The sequence below is a fragment of the Crocodylus porosus genome, unplaced genomic scaffold (assembly GCF_001723895.1).
Source record: "Crocodylus porosus isolate Cpor-Errol unplaced genomic scaffold, CroPor_comp1, whole genome shotgun sequence".
In the NCBI taxonomy this organism is placed as follows: Eukaryota; Metazoa; Chordata; order Crocodylia; family Crocodylidae; genus Crocodylus; species Crocodylus porosus.
This window is the reverse complement of record NW_017728926.1, coordinates 1,490,337-1,515,936: the sequence shown is the minus strand read 5'-3', so window position 1 is coordinate 1,515,936 and position 25,600 is coordinate 1,490,337. Positions and strand designations below refer to the sequence as shown.

Here is a 25,600-nt window from a genome sequence, read left to right as displayed (position 1 = left end):
TCCAGAATTTTAATATGTGCAAGGTGGCTTAGGAACAAAATAAGACAGAATCAAATGGTACAAGCAGAAAGCAACTTTGTCTGAAGTTTGGATTCTTGTGTCTCAGTTTTCAGATCCATCCAGCCTCAAACTACCTGGGTTCACTGGGCTGTGGAATATCTGGAGGAAAATCCATCATGTGATGATCAGGTATTTCCAGCCTGTATAGTTTTTATGGGCAAGTTTTCTACAGCATCTTGCCTAGAAATCTAAGGTGCTAGATGTTATATATCAAATTAAAAAACCATTGAAGAAGGCAAAACTTAATTAAACATGAGGTACAGGAAATCACAAACATGACCTAAGAACACTTCTGAGAAAGCTGAGTATTTGATCTGCCTTTCCAATCTGGGCTGAAAAAACTGGTGGCTGGGATGAGGTAAATACTAGTAAGACCAAAAAAGGGGCAAGATTTGTTGTGGAGAAGTCCTATCACATTACTTTTGCAAGCCTGAATTAGGAATTTTAAACTACTTTCTCCTTCTCTCAGTTTTGTGACATGGGGAAGAGAACAGTTCTATGCGTATGTGTTCAGTCTAAGTATGGTTTGGGGGTTTTTTTTGATGGACCATTAGATACAGCTATTGAGAATAAAATGAAACCATACTATCTATCTGCAATTGGGAATCTGTAAATTAACAGTAATAATCTCCATTCATCTACACTCTAAACACATGTACGCAGGAAGCTTCCATATAATCAATACAGCATGAAAGGTTTGCATATAATTTTGTGCAATTAAATAACATGTCACACAAACAAATAAAAACCAAAAAGGCTAAGATTCTAATACTAATGTATTAGTACATTAATACACTGATACACCAAAAGTTACTATTAGTTATATGAAATATTTAATTTTTGCAATGCAGGTGAACTACCTAGATATTTATAATGCAGCCACTTCAATAGTTCTAAGCATGCTATGCAAATTGACAAAAGGTTTACTTGTGTTCACTGAAGGGCTAGAACCTCATATCTTCCCCAGTACCCTCCCAGCTTTCTCTCATTCCTTTTGCATCTCACATGTGTTTGGAGACCCCAGACTCTCTCCAGAAACACACACATGCAAACACTGATCTATGAAAAAGGTGACTGCATCAAATGCACAAGAAACAGCACATAACACTTAAGCAATGGGCTTGCATTTTATTTATTTATATAAAACAGCAGTATAGATCTGAACCGTGTTGAGTAGGCTTGGCAGAATTTGATTTTTATATATATATTTTTTATTTCAACAGCAAAAAAAAATCAATGTTTATTTTTAAGCATTTTTTCAATTTTTATTGACTAAAATTCAGGATTGCATGAAATTAGGGGTGTTTCTTGATTGTTATCAATTTAGAACACAGAGTGGCCACTGAAGGAGCTGGGAGTGGTGCCAGTAAGGCTGTGCCAGGACGTGGGGTTGGAGGGGCAAGAGCCCAGTGCTGCTAACTGCTTGCTCTGCCTAAGTCCCAGCAAGAGCAGGGGCCCAACTCGCACGGAGTCTGACTTGGCCTGGTTCCTATGTGCTTGTGGCAGAAGTCAAACTCCCATGGATGCTGGGACAGGTTCTGCAGGAAACTGGCCCCTGCCCCAGCTAGAACCTGGGCAGAGTGAGCAGCCAGCAGCATTACACTCTCCACTGCTACCAACCCTGCCTTTTCAACTCCTACTCCTAGCACAGCCTTACTGGCAAGTCCACAGCTCCTGCAGTGCCACTGCGCGCGTGTGCATGCATGTGTACACACGCATCTATGCACACGCACACAGAAACATCTGCCCTGGATTTCCTTACCTCTGTCCCAGCTTTTTTTTTTTTTAAACATCTCTTTTATGTAAATTTTGATGATTACTGACAAATAGTTTTTCATTGGTCTGTGAGCATCAGGTGAAATTGATGTATATCGATACAAATTGAATTCTGCCAAGCCTGGTTATGAGGCACCAAGTGAGATGCAGAATGTCTTCATCACATGAAACGTGTTCACAGCAATGTGCACTTGTACACCCTGCTTGAGGGTCTATTAAGCCTATTGTGTTTTTAGGCTATTTAGTACAACTCAAAAGCTTAAAGTAAGGAGAAGACTCCTCAAAAGCAAAATGTACTCGATCAACTCGTTCCCCAAGTCACAGGAGCACATAGTATCCACACACACCTCTCCTCAGACTCTACATAAAGAAAAAAGTCTTTTACAGTAAATGAACAGAATAGACAAACTTCTTGTACAGAAAGAAAAAAAAAAAAAAAAAAAAAAAAAAAAAAAAAAAGACAAACTTCTTGTACAGAAAGAAAAAAAAAAAAAAAAAAAAGGACAGAAAAATTTAATAGCACTTAAATACTGGCAGCTATTTAAAGGTAATGCTGCTGCCTCCCGGGAGTGAAAGCTATTACTGATGCAGGACATGACTTATATTAAACAATTCATCCACCTGCAGGAATTCCTTGAAGGCTGCTGCTGTCTGCTACATAAAACGAGCTTGGTTTCAGTTAAATTGTTTTAACATATAAGTAATGTATTCCTTTTATCTGTAGTATATTAGCCCTGATATATCTCAGGAGTTGATACCTAGGGAGGCACTTTGGATATTGTGCAAAGGCATTTTTATTTTTCAGTGTACACCTTGTCTCACAGTGTACTATTAAATGCTAGAATGTGATTCTGGTATACAAGAATCTGACTGGTCCGCTCAGTTTTACACCACAAATTTGGTGTAAAAAATATGTATTAATTATCTTTATTACAGAACTTTTTCCTTGCTGTGCTCTGTATTTTTCTTGATTTTAGGTTTGGTTTTTTTTTGGTGACGGTATCACATCAATAGGTTGCAAATTAAATCATCATGGTTTGTTACCACAAAAATATAGAAAATCTGCAACAGAAATGTGTAATAAAAATCTGGAAATGAAGCCAAGTTAATTAATTTCTCAGGTAGGGCTTACACATTGCAGAAGGAGATCTGGTCTGAGGTGAACCAACTGACCTAAGTTTTTGCAACATTGCACGTGGATCCCCTATGCTAATTTAAACCCAACATTTACTAGTTTAACCTCCATGTCATAAATTATTAGTACACCAAACAGATTTGTACCAGTCATGCAAAGGATAAGATTTGGCTCCTATCACTGAAATTGGATATACAATACTAAGGCCAAAACTTGTGGGATGCCACACTTGGTTGCTCCTTTAACTTTCCATCCACTAACACCAGTCTTGATCTAGGCATGCAACTGAACCCATACCACAAGTTTTTAAGCAACTAGCACAAAGTTATCAGCCAAGCAAGGCAGAAACCAGCAAAGGAGACCTTGCAACAAGCAGCAAGGAGTGGATACATCCTCTTTCATGGCACTTCAAAGGTTTATTTTTTTTCCACATAGGCACCTATAATCTCACAGGCTAGTTGATATGGAGAGAGTTTTGGATAAAAGATGCTTGCATAAGACTAGAAGGACACTGATGACATAATTGTCTCTCAAATACATTGCTTTTCATGGTAGTATCTTATTAGGGAACTCTGAATCTCAGATTTATTGTACTCGTCAAAAAAGGAAGAAACACCCATTACTTGAAAAATATACAATGACATTCTAAAAAGAGAGAGAGAAAAAATGACTAGAGTGCCTTCAAACAGATATACTTCTACCATCAAGCTGTCATTACATTCTGATACAAAGGCAAGTATTTCTGATAAGCAGGGATCCTGGTTTTCCCTGATAAAAAAAATACAAATTCTCTGATAAACCCCACAAAATTCATGATTAAAATGAACGGCCACAATTTTATATCAGCTGAACACAATGTTTTCTTGACATATTTACAATTCTAAAGTAATTTGGAAGCCTACCAGTGCCTCAATCACTAAAATAAAATACAATAAAATAAAATAAAATAAATTCTAAATACCTATAAAGTTTGATATTTGATTTTGGGGTTTTTATCATGGAAAATCAGTGCTTTCCCTGCCCCCTTAGCTTACAAAATGCAGGTCCAGGCCCCTCACTCCTCACCCACAGCCCCCTGGCCCTGCTGGTGCCCCTCAATCCCCCCCTCCTCACAGCTCCCCCAGCCTAGCTCCATGCCAGGGCCTTGAAGCCATACATTCCAGCACCAGGCACCATGCACTGCCTGGCTGGGCAACGGCCCCAGCCCAACTCCCTCTTTATGGGGGTCTTAATTTTCCTCCCACTTCCCCCAATCTTACCTGTGGGAGCTGCTCTCCAGGTTGCCTGGCGGCCATGTGCGTATACGTGCACATGGCGCTCCTTACCTGACCACCCTCCTCCTGCTCCCCCCAGCCCCTTGCAGGCTAGAACTCTGCCAGCCTGCAGAGACCTCTTTGCAGAACGGCAAAATCCGTGGGTTTCTCCATTAAAATAAGGAATCCGTGTTTTCCTCGAGTAAAAGGGGAAATCTGTGTTTTTCTCTGGATCCCTGCTGATGAGGCCAGAATTAGTTCCCTTCGTGGGATTTCTGGTGTTGAATTTGTCTTACCTCCCATCCTTCCATTTCCAGTCCTCTCCTTCCATAGATGTCATAGATTGCTCTCGTCTGTGGATCGCTAAGCACTGCAAATTAAAATCAAACCAGCTTAGAGCACAGAAGTATTCATCTTTAATTATGATCTATTTATTGGTAATTATTTGAAATACAGCAGGTACTGGACAGCAGCTGTAAACAGATAGGTTTCTTTCCCCAATGCAGAAATGCTTTCCTAGATCTACACCTAGTCACATTTACAGTTGTTATAGAACATAACAGTCAACAACAACTCCTACTAGATTTCATCTTACCTGCCTTTACATAAAATATAAAAAGAAGAGACATGTAACTATTTGAATCTTCAATACATTTTTTTCCAACATTCCTCCGTGAATGCAGAAGTCTGCTGTGCTCTGGTCAGGTGAGCACAGCAGACTAGTGTATAGTCAGGTACTGGATCCAATGCCAAGAGTCCTATAATTTTCTCTGGGTTTTTTTTCTAACAGCATGCTATAATCTACTTTGGTGAGTCTGTAAGGTGCAAACCTACCTTGCTTTTTACTTTTCCAAAAGGCTCAAAGTACTTTCAAGAACATTTAAAAAATACTCAAACCCCAAAGGGGAATAAATGGATGAGATTACAGCAACAATTCTGGCAGAGCACAAATCCCTTCAGAAAAGAAACCTGTGAGTACGTGAACTGTGCTTCTCAGATGAAGCAGCAGCAAGAGAAATTAACAGCTAACAAGAAAGCACAATTCTGACCTCAGGTATGTGGATGAAGTAGAACTATGAGCAGATTCTAGAACAGTGTACTCTATTGACATATTTACTTGGAAAATGCAGAATTTACTTAAATGCATCACACATAGCCTGTGCCTATTGCTTACATGGTAACCACAAGCTTCAGTTATCTACATATCCACTAAATGTACAAACTACTTATATTCAAATCATCTTTCAGCCTCTCTGTCCACTAGGTAACTTAACTGTACTTTAGCTAACTGCACAATAACTCAGTTGGTCTACTTGAAACTAACTGCTTGATTTACAGCATGGGTGACTGGTGCCTCCTGAGTGTGTGTGGGTGGGGGCAGCACCAGATCACCAATGGCGGGGGGGGGCAGCAGCAGCTCATCACCAACTGGGGGAAAGGGGTCCTCCAGCGGCCCATCACCAAACCTGTGACAAAACCAGGAGTGCACTTCCCGTGGCACTTCCGGTTTCATGCCTTCCAGGGGGTGCATGGCCAATCTCAGGAGGTGCACATGCACCTCCTACACATCACCAATAATTTAGAATAAATGAGCAGCAGCTATGGAAGGGCTGATTCAAGCCGCCTTAAAAGCCATGGGAGCTAGTGAGTTTCATAGCTACCATCTCCCCGCATTTTCAAATGCTAATAGCAGATCCAAAAAATAATTATTAGCAGCCTTCAGAATGAATGGAGTTAGTTTTGGGCTGCTAATACCACAGCATTGATAATGCTGCTTACAAGACTCCTTAAGTAGCAGGACTGTCAGTGCTGACTAGCTGTCTAGCAGCAGAGTCCAAACTATTAGAAGTATGGAAAACAAGGAGAAGCTTGGGGGTTGCTAGTACCTCAACACAAAAATAAGTATTGTTAATGAGCACTGCTGACATTATGTTTGATAAGTACACAGCCTTTATCAAGTCCTGAGAGTAGGCATTCAAAATGGAATGCACCGTACAGGGTGCACACACAAGCTGCAGGGTGATAGAATTACAGGTTTCCCTTGATTTATGCAGGTTCTTTATATGCAAATTTGCTCTTATGCAATGAGTATATTTAGACCCATAATTCATTATATGCAAGGTCAATTCACTGTTATATGATCAGCATAGATACCCCTCCCTCCTCCGCCCAAGCAGGTAAGTCTGTGGGGGGGAGGGGAAAGGGCCATGGCCCCACTCACCCCAGCCCTAGCTGCAGCAGCCCCATGAGTGGCTGTTGTCAGCTGCCTGCAGCCGCTGGGCTGCACTGACTGCTCTGCCTGTCCCGTCACCTCTGCTCCTGGGCTACAGCATGCCCTGGTGCAGGCAGCTGGTGTTAGCTGCTCCCGGAGCTGATCCAGCATTGGCTGGGGTGAGTAAGGACAACCGGAGCCCCAGGCAGCGTGGGCTGCAGCACTCACACCAGCCCTGGCTGCAGCGACCCCAGGAGCAGCCAACACCAGGGCACGGCGCAGCCCAGGAGCAGAGGAGAGTGGGGACAGGCAGAGCATGGTGCAGCTCCTTCCTTCACCACCATGGGAAACTATCCCTAATTGTTACATTGTAAGGTGGGTTGGCTTTATGCGAATTCGAAAACTTGGAATGGGCTTCCAAGGGAGGTGGTGCTCTCCCCTACCTTTGGGGTCTTTAAGAGAAGGCTGAATAGGCATCTGGCTGGGGTCATCTGACCCCAGCACTCTTTCCTGCCTAGGCAGGGGGTCAGACTTGATGATCTGTTGAGGTCCCTTCCGACCCTAACATCTACGAATCTGGATGGTCCTGCTTTGAGCTGGGAGCTGGACTAGATTTGACCTCCTTATATGCAAATTTGCATATAAAGAACCTGCATGTTCTCTATGCCTGCATGAACCTGTATAGAAAGGCCATAAACCACCCCCTTCCTACTCCCCTCCCTCCCCTGTTTTCCGTCACCTCCCCTCCCTGCCGGCTGTTGTTAGGGGGCACTAGCCCCTGGCTCCAAGGAGCAGACCCAGGGGGGCAAAGCCAGCACTGCCGGCCTCACCCCCCACTCCATCACCTCCATTATGGCACCACTCCAGTCTTCATTGTCCCCCTCTGCCTCCCCTTCGGCCCAGTCCCCACTGTCATGGCGGTACTCCACTGTCTGTCCATGTGAGTAGGGCACTCTGATTGGCTGCCAAGACAGCCAATTAGAGTGTAAGTAAAGCATGACAACAGACAGCCAGACTTAGGCTTTTATAATATAAGAACTCCAAACTCCTAGAAAAATTCCCCCCACAAAAGATAAAAGAAAACACAGCTGGAAATTACAGGTCAACCCATTTTGGCACTATAAACTAATAAAGTTTGTAAAATCTTCAGGTAAAATAATTCAATGTGCTTGCCATAAAGTAACCCTTCCTTCAGGCTCCTGTACTTTTCTCCAAACTTTCCTGAGTCTTATCTTTTCCTAATACTTTAGGTTTGACTGCTACAGATGTGCTACAGAGAGGGGTGGAAGTAGGGCTAAGTTAAAAAAAATGCAACTTTTAAAGAAGAATTAGCTTCAAATCTTAACTACGGAGAAATCAGTGAACCCTCTTAAGTAGTATTTTTCATAATTGCCTTCAAAAGACCAATTTACTTGCCTGGTCACAGGGTGTTGGTTTGTTTATCTTTCATAAATGTTCATATGTAAAGCACCATGCACACATTTGGTGCTGAACAAGCAAACATAACCAAAAACCCCCTGGAAATTCAAAGAGAAAGCCGACCCTGCCATTAGACCTGTTTACTACAGAATGTCAACTCACTCTCTGAATTTCCAAAATAAGCCTTAAAACATAACTCTTTTTGAAGGCATCTGAGTTTCCACTCTCTATCATCATCAGACATGGCCTTCAGTGCTTCTTTTTTTTTAGTGAAAATCTCCATACGCTGTACCATACATTGTAAGGCCTAATTAAGAACAACATAAATGATTCTACCCACGTTCAAGCCTAATGGTGGAAAGAAATGCTGACCATTCAGAAAACAGAGGAGCCAAATTTCTTCAGCTAATCTCTGGGATTTAACAAGGAATCATTTATTCACCACTTTGCTTTTGCTTCCCTTTAGGCTAAGCCACCAGGCATCAAGTTTGCTGCTGCAGCAGTTTTACTAGAAAACATTCCTATTGGCTTCTAATTCTCTTCCATTTCAGTTATTCCCCCCAAATCTCCAAAACACTGCAGGCAAACTCTATCAATAAAACAGGCAACTACAAAACTAATTCAGTCAAACCTAGATAATAAAATATAATTAGAAAGGAACAGTTTCAATCAAATCCTTTGTAGAAATGGTTCAGTCCATCTGCCTCTGACTGTAGAATTACATTTTAAAGAATATATTGTTTCACCTATGCAAATATATCATCCACTACATTGTGGCTGTACCACTGGCCATTAAAATTATTTTTTTGGCAAAACTGTACAGTGAGATACAAGATAAGCTTTCTTTGTTTTGTAAATTTTTTTTTCAAGTGAACAACATCTTTACCCATACTCACCTGACTAATTATACAACTATTTTCATGACTCACTAAATAACATCTACAAAAATTATAGTGAGTTCTCTAACTGCTAGTTAAACCCTGCAACCTAATTCTAAACATAATCTACATAGAAAGCAAAGCCAGGTCTATAATGGTCACAGCTACTTTCGGCAGAAACTTCCATGCTGACAGAGTTGGATTTTATATCATTGACTACTCATCAACATCAGACTTTAGAGAAGGAAGGAAATAAAAGTTATGTTGAAAGCACAGACCAATGGAAAAAACCCTACTCGTAACCCTGGTCACTCTCCCTTTCAGCATCCACTCTCTGCCATTAAGAAACACAAGATACTGGGCAAGATGGACCTATAGTCTGACTCAGTAAATGGCAGTTCTTATGTTCGTAGCTGAATGACGTGATTTGGTTCTGTTGCCAGGTCTGCTACTATTTCTGTGAAAATGAACAAAACACCAAATGCACTTTTATGCCTCAGTTATAACACCTGTAACAAGCCAACCATTTTTACTTAGTTGGGCGCTAAATTCATAAATGATTTTAATATGCTTTGAGATCCTTGGGTGGAAGAGGTTGAAGTCACTAGTGCCTTCTACAATCTGGCCTTAGAAAGTATGGGAATTCTTGCTTAAAAGCAAGGAGCACTGAAAACCCTGAGTGGATGATGACAAATGGACACTCAGGACCCTGCTGCAGAAAGAAAAAAATTAATATGGCTTTTTAAAACTTTCCATTGGTCTTTGCTCAGGGTTGAGCTCTTTGAAGAGTCTAAACAAAACCAGACACTGAAAAATTTACTGAATGCATTATTAAAAACCATAAAAGATCTTGTGAGTTTCAACAGCTCTCTTACTAACAAAATGGCTTGGCACTGAAAGAGGAAAACTGTCCTGGGAACAACACTGTTCTGATAAAAAGTGATTTTGTTGGAGATAAAACTGGTTTTGTTTATCCAAGCTAGGATCTGATGAAAGTTACAGATGTACACACTGAGTTTTCTGGATGCTCAGTGAAAAATTCAGTGAGGGTGCACAGAGAATAAGGGAAAGATTCTTTATTGTGGTCACTGATCATACTGCAAATTTAAACCTATACAAGGTCTTCTGCTTCACAGAATAGAGCTTATGCTTCTTATTATATGCCTACATATCGCTGTTCTTATTATTATGTGATACTTAATTCTTTTAGTGCAATGTACTAAAGCCACTAAATGCATACTTTCCATACAAGTAAATTTCACTGATTGCCTGGTCTACAAAGAGTAGCGCATAAAAACACAAGGTGGTAAAAGCATTCATTACATTGTGTCAATGAAATACATCCAGTTTAACCATGCTCTGTAACCTACACAATTTATTTTCAAAAAGATGTTTTTACTTGTAAGAGATTAAAAAACATAAATACTTAGCCACATCCCACTCTGGTTCAGAATAGAACTTTCGCTCTCCAAAGCCATCTTTCACTTATTCACAGGGCATTTTTAGATTTTTAAAAAAAGGAAAGATTTTGCATAGCATCACCAAGTGAAAAGTACAGAATTAACCATGATACTTAAAAATACCGAGGAATCTCGCTCTCTCTCTCTCTACGCTCCTCCACTAGAAAATTCAAGAGTCAAACAATCCAATATCTGCTCTGAAAATGTTTTTTGCAAACCTAAGACTTTCACTGACCTTCATAAGCCTGGTGAACAAGGTTAAACAGTTGCTCAGCTTGTGTTTTAAGCTCTGGGTCTCTGTGTTTGTCTGGATGATACAACATACACAGCCGTCGGTAAGCAGCTTTCAGTTCTTCCTGAGAGGCCTGTGAAAAGAAACAAGATTCAATTAAAGCACAATCCATACCAGTAAAGCATCATCTTCAAAATCAGCCCTGAAAGAACATATCAGATATACTCCAGAACATGTACTTACATTAGCTACAGAGTATAATGAAATTATACTTTATTTCAGATTTCTATATAGGTTAATCAAATAATTGGTTAGATGAATCAGCATTAGCAGCATTTTTGAGAGGTATTCTTTTCCCAACTACCTACTGAGCACTTAAATGATAATTGCAGCTCAACTGTGCGCACCTGGATGGAAAGCAGAACTCAGATTACAAAACACCTTGACTTTGCTTGCATAAGTTATTTTTTAAGACTAAACCAGCGGGTCACACTTGAGCACTGTGACATGAGGGAAAACCTAAATCAACTACAAAAACAGTCTACTTAATTCCAGGAATTCACACCAGAACCCTCCCGGGGCTGAATCCCAAACCATGAAACAGACTTCAACCATGTCAAAAAGCATTCCATAACAAAGGCTGGAGACTTAAGCACACAATTACACAAACACAAGTCCCTCTACTGCTATACACTGTAGCAACAGCTTTCCAACAAAACAAAGACATTATACTCTACTGCAAAGAAGGCAGGCACGCAGTCTCTTCTAACAGACACATTCATACTCATCAGTAGGGAGTGATCTGACAGACAAATAAAGGAAGCCTACTTCACTAAATCCATTAAGAAAAATTGCTCCTTCACCATGTCCACACTGGACTGTTTAGATATGGCTTGGCTCCTCAGGGACATTTTGCGAGGACAGATTTTGGATGGTTCTTTAGGAATCAATGAAGTAACAAAACAGTCTTTTGTTCCCCATCCCCCAAAACACCTCCTCACAGCCATCTTACCTCAGTGAACCCTTCCCAGTCTCTGTAGCTATCCAATTTCTCCTTTCCCACAATCATCCCTACACTTCAACATCCTGGACCTTGAAAGTCAGGCATCTTTGACATTCACTTGTGTGCACTGTCAGTAAATTAACAAGCAGCTCTATACAAAACTGAACTAGCGTACAAAACGCATGAAATCTCAGACAGCTATACACTGGCCAGTTCCAAAATCATGAATGTAACAGTGAATACCTGGATGCCAGGAAGGAATCATAGTGAAATGACTGCAATAGCATCGAGGACATTGCCTGCACTCCCTTCTGACTCTCTCTATTTCTGCTATAACATGGGATTGAAGTGGACAGACACTGAAGGGGCACTAAGATTAACTAGTGAATAAGGAATCACAGAGAAACAATGTTGGTAACAGACTTGAAAGGCATTTGAACATCAATTCCATTTACTCTCAATACCTCACGGTGACTGAGGTTTTCACACTATTTACCTCAAAAACAAAAGTCACAGCCTTTTCTGTCTCAAACAAATCAATTTCTGACTGCAGAAAAGGGATCAGGATAAAATGAAAAGTTAAGCTCTGTTTGACAAGTGTATTTATTTTAATACAGACATTGAGACTCAATTGATTTTTGAGGCCAGTTTAGCACTACTGATTTATTTTGCAGGTTCTTCTATTTCATATTAATGATTCCAAGTCATACAGCAGAAGGACGTGATGGGCTCAAGAAAGCAAATGTAGCAACAATGCAGTCATTTTTCCTTCTGTTATCTCCCTGTGCACTCTTGGTTATTAAAATTAAACTAGATGAGAAGGGAGTGGAATATCCAGCTCTACAATAACCTTCTTTAATCATATTAATGATAAATGGTTAAATGTGTTATCAAGTAGTAGAAATGAGCCGTTTCATTTTTCATAAATATCATGTTCAATAAAATGTTAGATTGGGCTTTTCATCACACGCGAATAGCTTAGGTCATTGGTTCAATATTTCATGAATGATAACCACTCTCAGTCCACTACAGAAATACTGACAACATTTCAAATTGTAATGAGACACATAAGTCACTAATAATGATATTTTAAAGTTATATTCTTATAACTAAAATTCTAGGCAAAATTAAAAGGTGCATCATTCCCCTTGGAGATTGAATAGCTTCATTTAATGTCTCAATGATCAAGTTACATTTTCATGGGATCTAAATCTATAATAGATTAAACGTTTATATATAGAAAATTGCTGCTGAATGGGTTTAGTCTCTTTATCAGGGCTGTGAAGTTTAGTGGCTATCTATTATTTTCAGATTAGCTGCCTCACCCTGCTCAACCCTGTTCTATTGACAGAACTGCGAGCTTGTACCACATCAGCAAGATATGTGCGCTAACATTTTCCAAGAGGGTTCATTTAAATATACATTCTCTCTTTCAGTAGCCATTCCCCTGGCTATGACGCAGATGCCTTTTCATCCACCTGCTGCAGCTTGGCCCACGTTTTGTTAAATTATCACATGAACTGAGAAGCTCTTGACATAGCTAAATCAACCATTAAGTCCTCAGTGGCTTCAATCACAATTTGGCTTCAAGATCCACACCAAGAACTAGTCAGAAACCTAACATCCTGTTTATTTATACCAGGCAAAAAAGCACTGCTAATAAAAAACTAACAGTGAGGTATGCTGCACCATGGCAAAGATAAGCCAGACACCCTGTTTTACACAATTCTCATTTATGTAACTGTTTCATCAGCAGACTTATACAAAGTAACTGGTCCTGCAGAGTGACAGCTTCACTGCTTTTTCCCCTGGCTTCTCCTCACCTCTTCATGCCCAGCATATTGCTGCTCTACACACAGTCACCAAACAGCTCCAACTCAACAGACAGAGATGCATTTCCCGAAGACACTGGGGCTAGTGTATTTACATACCAAGCTCACCTCACTGTTGCTATCCATAACGCAACAAAAAAGGGATATATTTAACACAATTAAAAGGCAGGGCATTAAAAACCAATAAAAGAACATACTGTACTAAATTTGTGTTGTGTGAAAAAGTCTGTGGAACAGACAGGGAGTAATTGAGGACTAGAATTTAGAATGGCTCACAAAAGAAATATTGGCTATTTACTTGGTCATCAAGACCACTTAGAGCATTGGTGGGCAATTATTTGGGCCTGCAGGCCACAGGCAATTCTGGGAAGCTGCTGTGGGTCAGTCAGCACCTCCTGCTCCTAAACAGCCTGGAGCCCACCATTGCCAAGAGCGCACAGCCCCACCCCTGATCCTGGCCTGCCCTGTGCCCACTCCAGGCTTGCCCCAGCCAGAAGCCACACACACAGACCTGAACTCAACCTGCCCCATGCCTGCTCCAAACCGCCCACCCATGCTAAGCAATGGCAGCAGCTGAACAGAAGCGGCTGCTCCATGTGGGGGAAAAGCAACCCTCCCTCTCACCACTGCTGGGCCCCCCTTGCTGCAGCCACCTGGAGCCCGTGCCTGTGAAGGTTCAAGTTCAGCACTATCACTAATTCGGTTCTCTGCTGCACACCAGCAGAATTATGGCTACAGAGCCACAGTCATGCGGCCTGTAGGATTTCCTCCAGAAGTTCCTAAGACTTACATCAGTGAGGTAAATTGAGAACATTGCGACTACCAAGACCACACACACTGACATCACCTGCAAGGATAATTTGCTCGGAGCTCTTAAGACAAAATTTTATCTCCTGAATTCTTTTCAAATATAGTAGTAACAGTTCAATATCAACCACAACTCAAAAGTACTAATCTTTATGTTGACATGCTTAAATAGTGCAATCTTGCTCTTTAAATAATTATTGTATTTGACCTGCCAAACTACAACACAGTACATTCTTCTGAATCTTATCTACTGGATACAAAAAAAAAATCTACTAGATACAAAACATCGTGAACTATAGACTTTGGTTTTATGGCACATTATAACCTCCCTGCCATCTGACAACCCCAGACAACCTCGCTACGTTTTATCATCTACATCGGGGTGGACAAAATCTGGCCTGCCAGGCCATTTTATCCAGACGATAATTCCTGAAAAATTTGGAAAATTAATATTTATCTGCCCCTGGCTGCCTCTAAAGATGACAGGAGCCAGAGACAGCAGGATCCAAGGGAACCCGCTAGTAAAAACCAAGCAGCTGCAGAAGCAAGGCCACCTGGCCCCACCCTCCCACCCCCAGCCAGAAGCCCCATGCAGAGCAGAGCATCTGGCTTGGGACCCCGGTGCTGTTTCTGTCTCCCTGCACTGGAGGGAAATACAGATAAGGAGCAGGGAGGCAGGGGAAGACAGCAGGTGATTGCCCCAGTCCTCAGGGTCAGGCTGAGCTGGCTGCTGCAGTCCCAGCCTGCAGCCAGGAACCACGTGGTACTAGAGTGGCCAGCATGAGGTGGAGAGGAGTGACAACAGCTGCAGGCAGAGAAGCACTTAAAGTGGCAGCAGGGCAGTGGCAGCAAGCAGGCATGCAGAACGCAGCAACAGCTGGGTGGGAGCACAGGGAACAGACCAGCAGGTGCTCTGGAGCCAGGCCAACTCCCCCCCCCCCCGCTGTTGCAGGGAGAGGGCTTGCTCCATAGAGCCCCTGCTGGTCCCCACCCTGCACCAGCTGGCCCTGCACTCCCGCCCAGCTATCACTGCACTCTGCACACCTGCTCACTCCCACCCCCCTGCCTGCTGCAACCATTTGTCTGCTGCTTCTGCCACCACTCCCCTCCACACAGTTCCCAGCTCCATGCAGTGCCAGCTGGGCCGGTACAATTCCTGCTGCGTCCTGCAGTCTCTGCTGTGCATCTGGCACATAGTGCTGGAGCAGCAAGCTGGGGGGGAGGACGGGAAAGTGGCAAAAAGGCAGTGATGGCTGACAGGGATGTGGGGGGAGTGGGTGTGAGTGGCAGCATGGGTACATGCCAATGCCCCAGAGGCAGGAGCAGCAGGAATGCAGAACCCAGACTAGGAGGAGCACTGGTGGGGGTTCTCCCAGCCATGGCACAGCTGTGGGAAAACCCTCCCCCTCCACACATCACAACCTTCCCCAGACACCCTCCCCCAACACAATCCCCCACAAACCCCATATCCACCCACACCCCCACATACACCCTCCCCCACACTCTATATATCCACCCCCCACAATATGCAGAAGTAAGACTTCATTTTAAACTATTATACAATCACCTCTATGTGCACTACACAAACGCATGTAAACCAGGAAAAAAAAATCAAATTAATGAATGTTGTAGCAGATGTCTGTTTCAAAGTAAACTAATTTAACATAACTGCCTCAACTAATACAAGCTTATATTCAGAAATAAAACTGATGCCTGTGCATCCTCTTTCTTTGAGAGAAAAAGTGATTTTGGATGGATTAAGTATGCTACATACTCGTTTAACATTTGCATAGTATGGCTGGTATTTGTACTGATTAAAATAAGATTAAATCAATAAACCAATAGATAAGAGGTCTATAAGATCAAGCTTTATTTATTTGGAAAATAATTGGGGGGGGGGGAGGGGAAATAATCAGAGGTGGGAGGGGGAAGAGTATTTCAGCTGGAAGCAATAAATGTCTGAACCTCCCACCTCACAGACAGCATTGTGAACCAGAATCCCAATAAGGTTGTGCTTTGGTTCAGCCTTCATTTACAAATTACCAATTAAATAATCTGCCATAACAGCCTTACATTTTGAAAGCCCTTTTCCCCATTGGAAACATTTCATGTTTTCATAGCTATTTGGAGTACCTTCTGGAAATCATAGAAGGTAGAATGCCCACTTTCAATCCCTAAGTATTGTCCACCCCCCTTTTAACAAATACCATTTTTTATTTTGTACTCTGAATGGATCTGAAATTAATAACTTCTGGTATAGAGTACAAAATGCATCTTTGTGCGTATATCCCCAAAGACATCTGTTTAGCTCTGGGAATAATATTGCCTTGTTAACAGCTGTAGTAGAATACGTTGACTTTCACAAAGCTTGATCCTGAAGTATCTACACAACAAGTATTAATGGTTTCTCCTCTTTCAGGGACTTCTCTATCAGACTCAATTCAAACGAACATGAGACAAAAGTTTGGCAGCGTTTATGACCACTAATAATTAATAATAATTAAGATTTCATCTGCTATACCAAGAAAATGACGGCTCTAAAAACGTATTCTGGAATAGCTTGCCTTCTATGAATTAAATTTTTTTCTCTCATAAAATTAGAATACTAAAATAGTCAAACAAAAGACAAATTCCTTCTTTCTACAACCCCACTAACACTTTTACACAGACCTGGAAGCTGCTGCCAAATATATAAAATAAATTATGTGCAATTTCATTTTTTCTGCATACCAGAATTGAGAAATTGCTCTCAATATTGATAAATGCCCACAATATTGATAAATGCCCATTTCCCACTAACTTTATTTTCACAACATCCTTCTTTGCAGCATCCTTCCAAAGGAAAATCAACAGTAAGATTTAAGAGGCTTGTGACAATGATTTTGTTTTCTTTTTAAATGTAATTTTGCAGCTTTTTCCCTCAAGTACACTGAACATACATGATTCTACATCAAGAGAGCTCTAACAACATAGATTTGTATTTACAGTATTTGCTACAACACCAAAACAAAGTGGGATGAGCTGTGGATATTATGGCACCCTTACATTAAAACACTGGCTAAACAAAATTTAGCAATGTTATAGAGAAACTTTCAAGTCATTTAACATTCCAAAAATTTAAAAGTCTGGCCAAGGAAAGCATACCTATTAAGTAAATCAGGTGTGCAAAAAGACAAGTCAGTAAAATAAGGGCTATGAAAAATATAAAGAAATAAAAAAGTAACTACTTGGACAATTCAGATGAGGCATGGAAGAGAAAAATATTTTAAACATTTTCAAAGAGAGTGAAAAAATAACATTATTCTGCATCCCACCTACCCTTTCTACCAAACAGAAAGAAAAGAAAGTTAATAAGGAATGAATCATTATATTCATCATCTAGTATGGGGGTCACTAAGATATGGCCTGCAGAGCTCCCCATGCATCTGGAAATTTGGCAGCACAGTGAGCGATGGGAGCATTAATTGCCACAAAACTCCAGTCCCTGTAGGCCAGATGACATGGCCAGGCCAGTCTGTGGGCCAGGTCCAGAGCACAGAGCCATGTTCTGCCAGAGGCGCTGGGCACCACTGATACAGGAAGGTAATCAAGCAATGGAAGGCTACACCTGGAGTACAGAGACAGCGATGTCCTACAGAAAGAAGTCCGGGCTCACGTTCTGACGGCCAAAGGGAGCAGCAGCAGGGAATGCCGTGCATGATTATAAAACTTGCCAATAACTGCAGTTAGAAGATTCTTTTTCAAGTCACATTACCACAATGGCCTTCACCTCCCATCAACTCATTTTTTAAAGACAGGTTTAGCAAAAACTTCAATTCCTACCCAGCAGGAGGTTTCTAGGAGCCTTCCACAGTGCTAATGAAGTGTCAGTAAGGAGGCACTTCCACTTATTTTTAAATGCTTTAACAGGGTGTGCTCCAGTTTCACTGACAGAACACGATACATATTTAGGAGCAAATATTCAAACAATCTTACAACATAAAAGGTGGTAATTGGATAAAATTGTATCATTAAACACAAGTTTGCTGCCTCTTCTTATTTATTGACAATCTTGTAGTAAAATTACACTGCAGATATAACACTCTGAGGTTTCAATACTATTTTATAGAGCTGTGCTGATCTGCCTTTTGGCCCCACAAGCCAAACGAGTGGTCTGGGATCAGTCTGCAGGCCGGATCAGTCACTACGCACCAGGATCAGGCCCCTGGGGCCCCACACTACCTCGATCCAGCTGGGTGTGCTGGGATAAAAGGCTACAGGGACCCATGCTGCCTCCACTTATTCTGTGGCTAGCTATCAGGCTCCAGGGCCCCACACTGCCTCCAGTCAGACCCACATGCCAGGATGGGGACCCAGAGGGTCTATGCTGCCCTTGCCCACTCCACTGGCAATGTTCAGACCTCTTCCCAGCCCTGCACACCAAGACTGGGGCCCTGGGACCCTGTCTCACCCCCATCCAGCCCTAAGTGCTGGGCTGTGCTGCCTCTACCCACTCTGTGGTCAGCCATCAGGTTCCAGAGCCCCAGACTCCAGGGCTTCCACTTGGCCTCACATGCCAGGATCAGAAGCCAGGGGACCCATGCTGCCCTTGCCCACTCCATGAGCAGTGTATGTCCATGGAGTGCCCAGGACTGCACATTGGGATTGGGGCTCTGGGACTCCATGCCACCCCTGCTCAGCCCTGCGTGCTCAGATCAGGGTCCCAGCGGTCAATGCTGCTTTTGCCCACTCTGTGGACAGCCATTAGGCTCCAGAGCCCTGCACTGCCTCCACCCAGCCCCACATGCCTGGATCAGGGCCCAGGGGACCCATGCTGCCTCTGCCCACTCCACAGGCAGTGTTTGGGCCTCTGCCCAGCCCTGTGTACTAGGCTCCAGGGTCCCGTGCCACCTCCATCTGGCCTCACATGCTAGGATTGGTCCTCATGCTACCCTGACTGCCTAGCTGTGCATGCTGGGATCAGTCCTCATGCCATCCTGCATGCCCTGTGGGCTGGATGACAAGGCACAGGGTGCCAGATCTGACATGCAGGCTAGGGGTTAAGCACCCCGTTTTAGAAAATCAAAACAAACATCAGTGGTTTCAAAAGCTAAATAACTATTTCTATTATTTAAACAGACCCATTTAAAATCAATTTGAAGCAGTTCTTCTTTTTTAACCAGTGGAGATGGTTAACAAACTCCAGGCAAGGTAGACATGTTTCATTACCTATGCCTCTGAAGAGAGTGACTATTAAAAGAACTGAAACTGAATTAAGAAAATTTCACCAGGCAATATTTAGAATTTAAATTAATTACTATATACATTTATTTTTTAAGAAAAAATGTTTTCAAGCTATTGTAGAATTTGTAGTAAGTAATGCAATTTCAGACCTCACAGCAGGGCAGTTGCTCTCAACAAGGGTACTGCGATGTTAGCCCGGTTAGGCGTGTAAACATGATTCACAAGATAAACCCAGATATTTCAAATAGGAACCTATAGTGTTAAAAACATTCTGAGTTGCTGTGATTATTCTGAGTCCCCTGCAACATTAAACTTACTCTATTATTTTTCATAGTCAAAAAAATGAGTGAAAAACAGCAACTTACATGCCATCAGACACCTGAGGTAATAAACAAACTGCTACAGCCTCTGTTTGAGCCTAATATGCATTACTCACAGAGCAGCCTCTTTACAAATGAACTTTCCTACCCAGGAGAACCTTATCAGCTTTTAGTTCTCCTGTGCAATACAAAGTTTCCTTCCTACCTAGGAGAAATTTTACAATCCTCGAATTCTCCTTTGCTTGACAAAGGGTGTTTGGGCCTGAAAGCTTGCAAATAAAAAGAATTTTTTTTGGCAACCCTTGGGATAGAGGTGATATCTTTTATTAGCCCAACCAGATACACACATCACCTATGCCCCCCCTCCCCAGACTTACCTGCAGGCTGGGGGAGCTGCCCTCCACCGCTGCCTGGCTGTATTACTGGCCATGTGCCTGCATGCACAAGGGTACATTCACATAAGAGTCCCCAGTGTCCTCCTCCACTGAGCCCCAAGCAGTCCCTTGCAGGCTGAAGCTCTACCAGCCTGCAATGGGAAATCTGCAGTTTCCCACGTTCCCTCCCATTTGAAAGAGAAAAACCATGCTTCCCCACCTCCCCGAAGAAGAAAAGTTGCAGTTCCCCCTCCCTGAAGGAAAAAAGCCACAGTTACTCTCCCTGCCAAAGGAGAAAAAACATGGTTCCCCCCCTTGAAAGAGAAAAGCCACAGTTCTTCCCCCACCACCTAGAAGGAGAAAAGCCGCAGTTCCCCCTTTCCAAAGGAGAAAAGCCACACTCCCTGCCCCCCTGAATGAGAAAAGCCACAGTCCCCTCCACCCCACTTTGAAGGAGAAAAGCTACACTTCGCCTCCCCTTGAAGGAGAAAAGCTGCATTCCCCCCCCCCCCAGAAGAAAAGCCAGTGCCCACCCACCCCTTGAAGGAGAAAAGCCACAGTGCCCCCACCCCTTCAAGGAGGAAAGCTGCGGTCCCCCCACCTTGAACAAGGAAAGTTGTGGTTCTCCCCCCCACCACCCCGAAGGGGAAAAGCCATGGGTTTCCCCCACCTGGACAAAGAAAAAACACATTTTTTCACAGCAAACGTAAAACCCGATTCCCTAGTGATAATAGGGAACCAATGAGATGCTGCAACTGGCAAAGCAATAAAACTCTGGCTTGCATCTACTGATGCATCTCAAACAAGACCCAAGTAGACATCCTTCTCCTTTACTTGGCCTTGGTGAGACTGCAGCTGGAGTACTGCATCCAATTCTGGGCTCTACACTTCAGAAAGGATGTGGAGAAGCTAAGTATATAAGGGGTGTGGACCAGAAACTGGAAGAACAGCTGTTCACCAGGACACCCCAAAGGAAGACAAGGTCTAATGGTCACAAACTGCTGGAAGACCATTTTAGACTGGACATAAGAAAAAACTTCTTTATCGTCCGAGTCTCCAGAGTCTGGAATAGACTCCCTCCAGAGGTGGTGCCAGCACCTACTCAGGATACCTTCAAGAAACACCTGGATGCTTATCTTGCTGGTGTGATCTGACCCCAGCTGACTACCTGCCCCTTGGCCAGAAGGCTGGACCTGATGATCTCACGAGGTCCCTTCCGGGCCTAATGTCTATGAAATCTATGAAACAGACTTACTGGGAAGCCGTGCACCCCTCCTCTCTCATATATACAGTAAGATTCAGTGTCTAAAATTAAGATCCCCTGTTGAAAGTTTCCATAGAAATATCATCATTAGGACTTCTGGGGTCCTGTAAGATTCTGATAGATCAGAAATTAAATTTGAGTATGACTGAGACTAAGTTTTCTGTAAAAATCAAAAACAAATCAGCATACATAGAATATAAAACAGCCTCAATGCCACTTTTTCTACTTCTTACTGATCCATTACTTATTAAGGGGTTTGTACATATGGCCTAGGAATACAATGACACACTGACAGTGTGTATGAATGTGTATACGCTAGCCTATAAGTTTGGAGTTTTTGCATTGTGTCTCAGACCAACATGGCTATTAAATACATCCCTGAAACATGGATGAGGCTGAATTTTCACTTCACTGCTCAACAACAAGAAATATTTCTGCACCTCCTTGCCTTTCTGCCATCTGACACCACCAGGGAAAGAATACTGCCTTATCTGCACATCAAAGAGCAACTCACAAAGACACTCTCATGGACCCAGAGGAACAGATTTCCATCTTCAACTTCCTCTGTGCAAAAGTGAAGTTTATTATTTTCTACCTATGGGGTCTTTTTACCATCTTTAATTTTCCATGAGCCTGAGGAAAGGCATGTGCACCTGAAAGCTTGCAGACAAAAATATTTTTTTTGCGATTTCTTAGTTGGTCTAATAAAAGTTATCATCTCTGAACCAAGAGTTCTAGAGTTTTGCATTTCTTTTTTGCATTAAAAACAGCACTCAACAGAGAATGCTACTGTAACAAGACTGAGGGGCACGGGTGATGGTCCCTGGTGGCCGTACAGCTCCTGCCTGGCTCTGGCTCCTTGGGAACCCTGCTTCTCCTTATTCCTGCCACGCATTTGATGTAATAGTTAGGTTACAGAAAGGAGGCTGCCCCTAGGTCCCAGGGTGAGCACTATTCTATTCTTGGTCCAGCAGGTCCCTCACAGACCCAGCTGAGCCCTACATCTGCACCCCCTGGGCTCCAGTGGCCTTAAGGATTATGTGTGACCTGCTTCACCCCTAGTCACACCCATGCCTCACAGGTCTCATTTTAAATAGTCCACTGGGCCTGATGACCCTGACTGTTGACTAATTCACTTGACCTGCTGGGCTCCTGGCCCTGGCTAGGCTCTCTTCTCCCTGGGCCCACTGGCTTGGGTCCATCTTCCACTAGTACTGGACATTGGGTGTTAACCCCCCAGTTCAAACCTTCATGGCTTTGGCCTCCCTACTGTGGCCTCAGCCTTCTTCTCTGAGCCCCTGGACCTCACCTGGCTGCTATAGCCCTATCCTAACTCTGTCTCATAGGCCTCTAACCCTAAGCCAGGCCACTTCTTTTCAGACTCTAGTTAGCCTGCTAAGCCCTTGGCCCTGGCAGTGCTCTCTCTCTTCTCTGGGCCCCTAGCCCTAATCCCTCTCCAGGCTTTGGCCCTCTCAACTTAAACCTGCTCTGTCCTCAGCCCTCCATTCTCTGGGTCCCTGGCTGTTGTATGGCAGCTATGACCCTCTCTCAGCCATTTGGACCCCTACCCCCCAGCTGGGCTACTTCTGCTACCCCAGACTTCTGCCCTCAGGATCCAGGATCCCAAGCCAGACTGCTTCCACTAGCCTTGGCCCTCAGAATCAGCCTGCTCCAGCCCACAGCCCTCTAGGTCCTTGACCACTAGTACCTGTCAGGCACTCCTCCATGGCCTCCAGACCTCCCTCAATAGCCACAACCCAGTCTCTGGTCTAAACTAGAAAATAAAGATAAACACACTGACTGTAGAACAAAACTCTCACCACCCAGGGTCAATAATTCCTACCTGCAGGCTGTAAGTCCCTTTTAACCTTCTACTTGCGCCTTACGGCAGTCTGGGTGCTGATCAGTTCCTCTCTCAGCCGTCCTGCTGTGGAACTGCTCGCCCCGCTGTCTGCAGAGCCAGACTGAATCCCCTGACTACCAGTGCTGAGCTTATGTGCCCAGGAGAACTGCCCCTTCCAGGCAGGTGACCCTAATTAAGAACAAGGGTTTCCCTTGGGTTTAAGGATTAGCCTGCTTGTCATAGCACAGCTAGCTCCTACTTGGCTGCCTTCTGTAAATTTCCCATAACGTAACAGAAGCTCCTGGCTCCCTGTTATAGTTATACTTTAGTTTACATATACAACAGCATGGTCCACCTTTTCAAGACCTTGAACATCATCCTTTCACAGCATCTAATGAAGTAAGCTTCAGCTCATGAAACTTGTTACATAGATGTATGTATTTATGTACATGCACCTCAGTTAGTTTATAAAGGTGCAAATCTACCCTGCTTTCTGCTGCATAATTTAGGTTCAGCCCCTACGCTTTACTATTCGTTACTGTGTAAAGGACCTTAAAGCATGACGACCGAAAAGCAACAGGTTTTTAAACATGTCAGTGGGAAACTGATCCAAGCTCACCAAGGAAACTGGAAGCCCCCTTTAGGAATGGGGACCACTAATGATGTCACACTGATTCCTTGGGACAACTAATGAAGAAAACGGGGTCAGGAGTAGAGGTCAGAGGTTAATAACTAGCATGTTGGAGGGGGGAAGGGGGGAGCCAGGAAGCAACAAGAGCAGTTGACTATGTCAGAGCCCTGTGAAATGCCATGACTAGCGATGCTCTTATACCATCTCTACATTTCACCAAGGAGAATAGTTACCAAACTGCACCTCCAAAATGCAAATCCTCTTTCTCCCTTTCTCCTTCAATTTCAAGATGACCTTGTCCCCATCAAATTACCTCCCTTTGGACTTGAAAAGGAAATAAATGCTAATGCTCACTGACAGTTGGCCATTGTGCAGGGAATTTCTACAAACAAAAGAAAGGCCTCAGTAAGCTTACCATCTAAAATAAATAGAAAACAACACACATTCCATTAAATGAGGTATCCAGGCTACTCCCATAGGAAAGGGCATTTTGGAAAAGAGGCTTTGATGTGTAAGTGAGAACCCCGCAGGCGCTGCATTTCAGGCAAGCCAGGGAACGTGTGTTCCCGTCTTGGTTCTGTGCTAACCAAGACCTGCCTGCGCGCAGCGTTGCCCTGGAGTGCAGCAGGCACTTTCTGCTTGGGCTCATTCCCGATGCCCCCATGTCGTTGTACTTGGCCATGAGAGGCCTGGCATCCGCGGCATCGCACGGCCGCGCCCAAACCCAGCCCCCGGCTTCCCCCCCCCCGAGAGGGCAGCGACGAAGACTCCGTGCGGGGGCCGAGGAGAGCCGACCCGGGCTGGCCGGGCCCCCGCTCCGCCCGCTCCTTCCCGAGCCGGGCCCGCTGCCGGGGGTGGCCATGGCCCCGCAGGGGCACCTCCCGGGCCCTCCACCTGCCCCCGCACGGGTCCCACGTGTCGGGGGCGGCAAGGCGCAGCCGCCCCCCGGAGGAGCGCGGAGGCGAGAGCGGACGGGACAAGCCGTGGCCGCCCCCAGCGCCTCACCTCCCGCCGCACGTTCAGCAGCGAGTAGTAGTCCTCGTTGTCGGGCGCCTCCTCGCCCAAGGCCGCCGCCATCTTCCCGACCTCTCACCCCGGGCCGAGCAGTAGCGACGCGGGGCTGAGCCGGCCACGGCCGAGCCGTCGCCACAGCACCCCCGGCGGCTCGGGGGAGGCGAGGCGAGCAGGGCGCAGGCGCGCCTGGAGGCGGGTGAGAGCGGCGGTCACGCCGCGAGGTCCCTGCGGGCTGGGCCCTCGGGTGTGCCGCCGCCGCCGCAGACAGCGCTTGTCACGGCCGCTTCTGCCTTGCTGCGAGTGGGCGCCGCGTCTCCGGCTCCGGCCGCTGCAGGCCTCGCCCGGGGCTGCCTCCCGCCCTGCGCAGCCGGGTCCTCCACCGCCGACCCCGCTCCGCGCCCCGGCGCGCGGATGCGGAGTCCCTTGCTTTCTGCAGCGTCCGGGGCAGATCTTTCCTGGGCTGGTTTGCAGGGCTTCGGCACAAGTAGTGGCCCCGAGATAAGACCCGTGGCCACATGTCAGGGTGTGGTGTGATGATGACTGCCACTCGCATTGGGTCTGACTGCTACTGCTACTGCAAATCAGTTTCCACAGAAGGGGTTTAGGAAACGTGCCAGGGCAGGCTGGTGTCCACGTTCCCCCCCTCCTGTCGGCCAAGGAAGCGCGATGATGGTCTGTTGCTCATTCTGCTTCCTACACAGCAGAGTCCCAAGCTTGCCTGTCATGGGCCATATCCTCCCAGGACATGAATTCCAGCCTGACAGACTGTATATGCCACTTAATGCGGTCCATGTAGCGGAGCTTGGGATGGCCAACCTTGCTAACTGCCTTTTTCAGATTCACCATACAGAACTCTCTTAGGCA

At 44.4% G+C, this 25,600-nt stretch overlaps 1 protein-coding gene across 1 annotated transcript in view; it reads right to left on the bottom strand.

Moving 5' to 3' along the window:
- The window catches only part of DNAJC11 (DnaJ heat shock protein family (Hsp40) member C11), a 68,122-nt gene extending 43,287 nt beyond the window's left edge, over positions 1 to 24,835 (bottom strand). Inside the window, exons 1-3 of the mRNA XM_019541148.1 lie at positions 24,728 to 24,835; positions 10,429 to 10,558; positions 4,521 to 4,594 (exon numbers count right to left, since the gene is read on the bottom strand). Coding sequence (XP_019396693.1) covers positions 4,521 to 4,594; positions 10,429 to 10,558; positions 24,728 to 24,799 — 276 coding nt within the window. The 5' untranslated portion in view covers positions 24,800 to 24,835. The remainder of the gene's footprint in view (positions 1 to 4,520; positions 4,595 to 10,428; positions 10,559 to 24,727) is intronic.
- Positions 24,836 to 25,600: the final 765 nt, after the last annotated feature.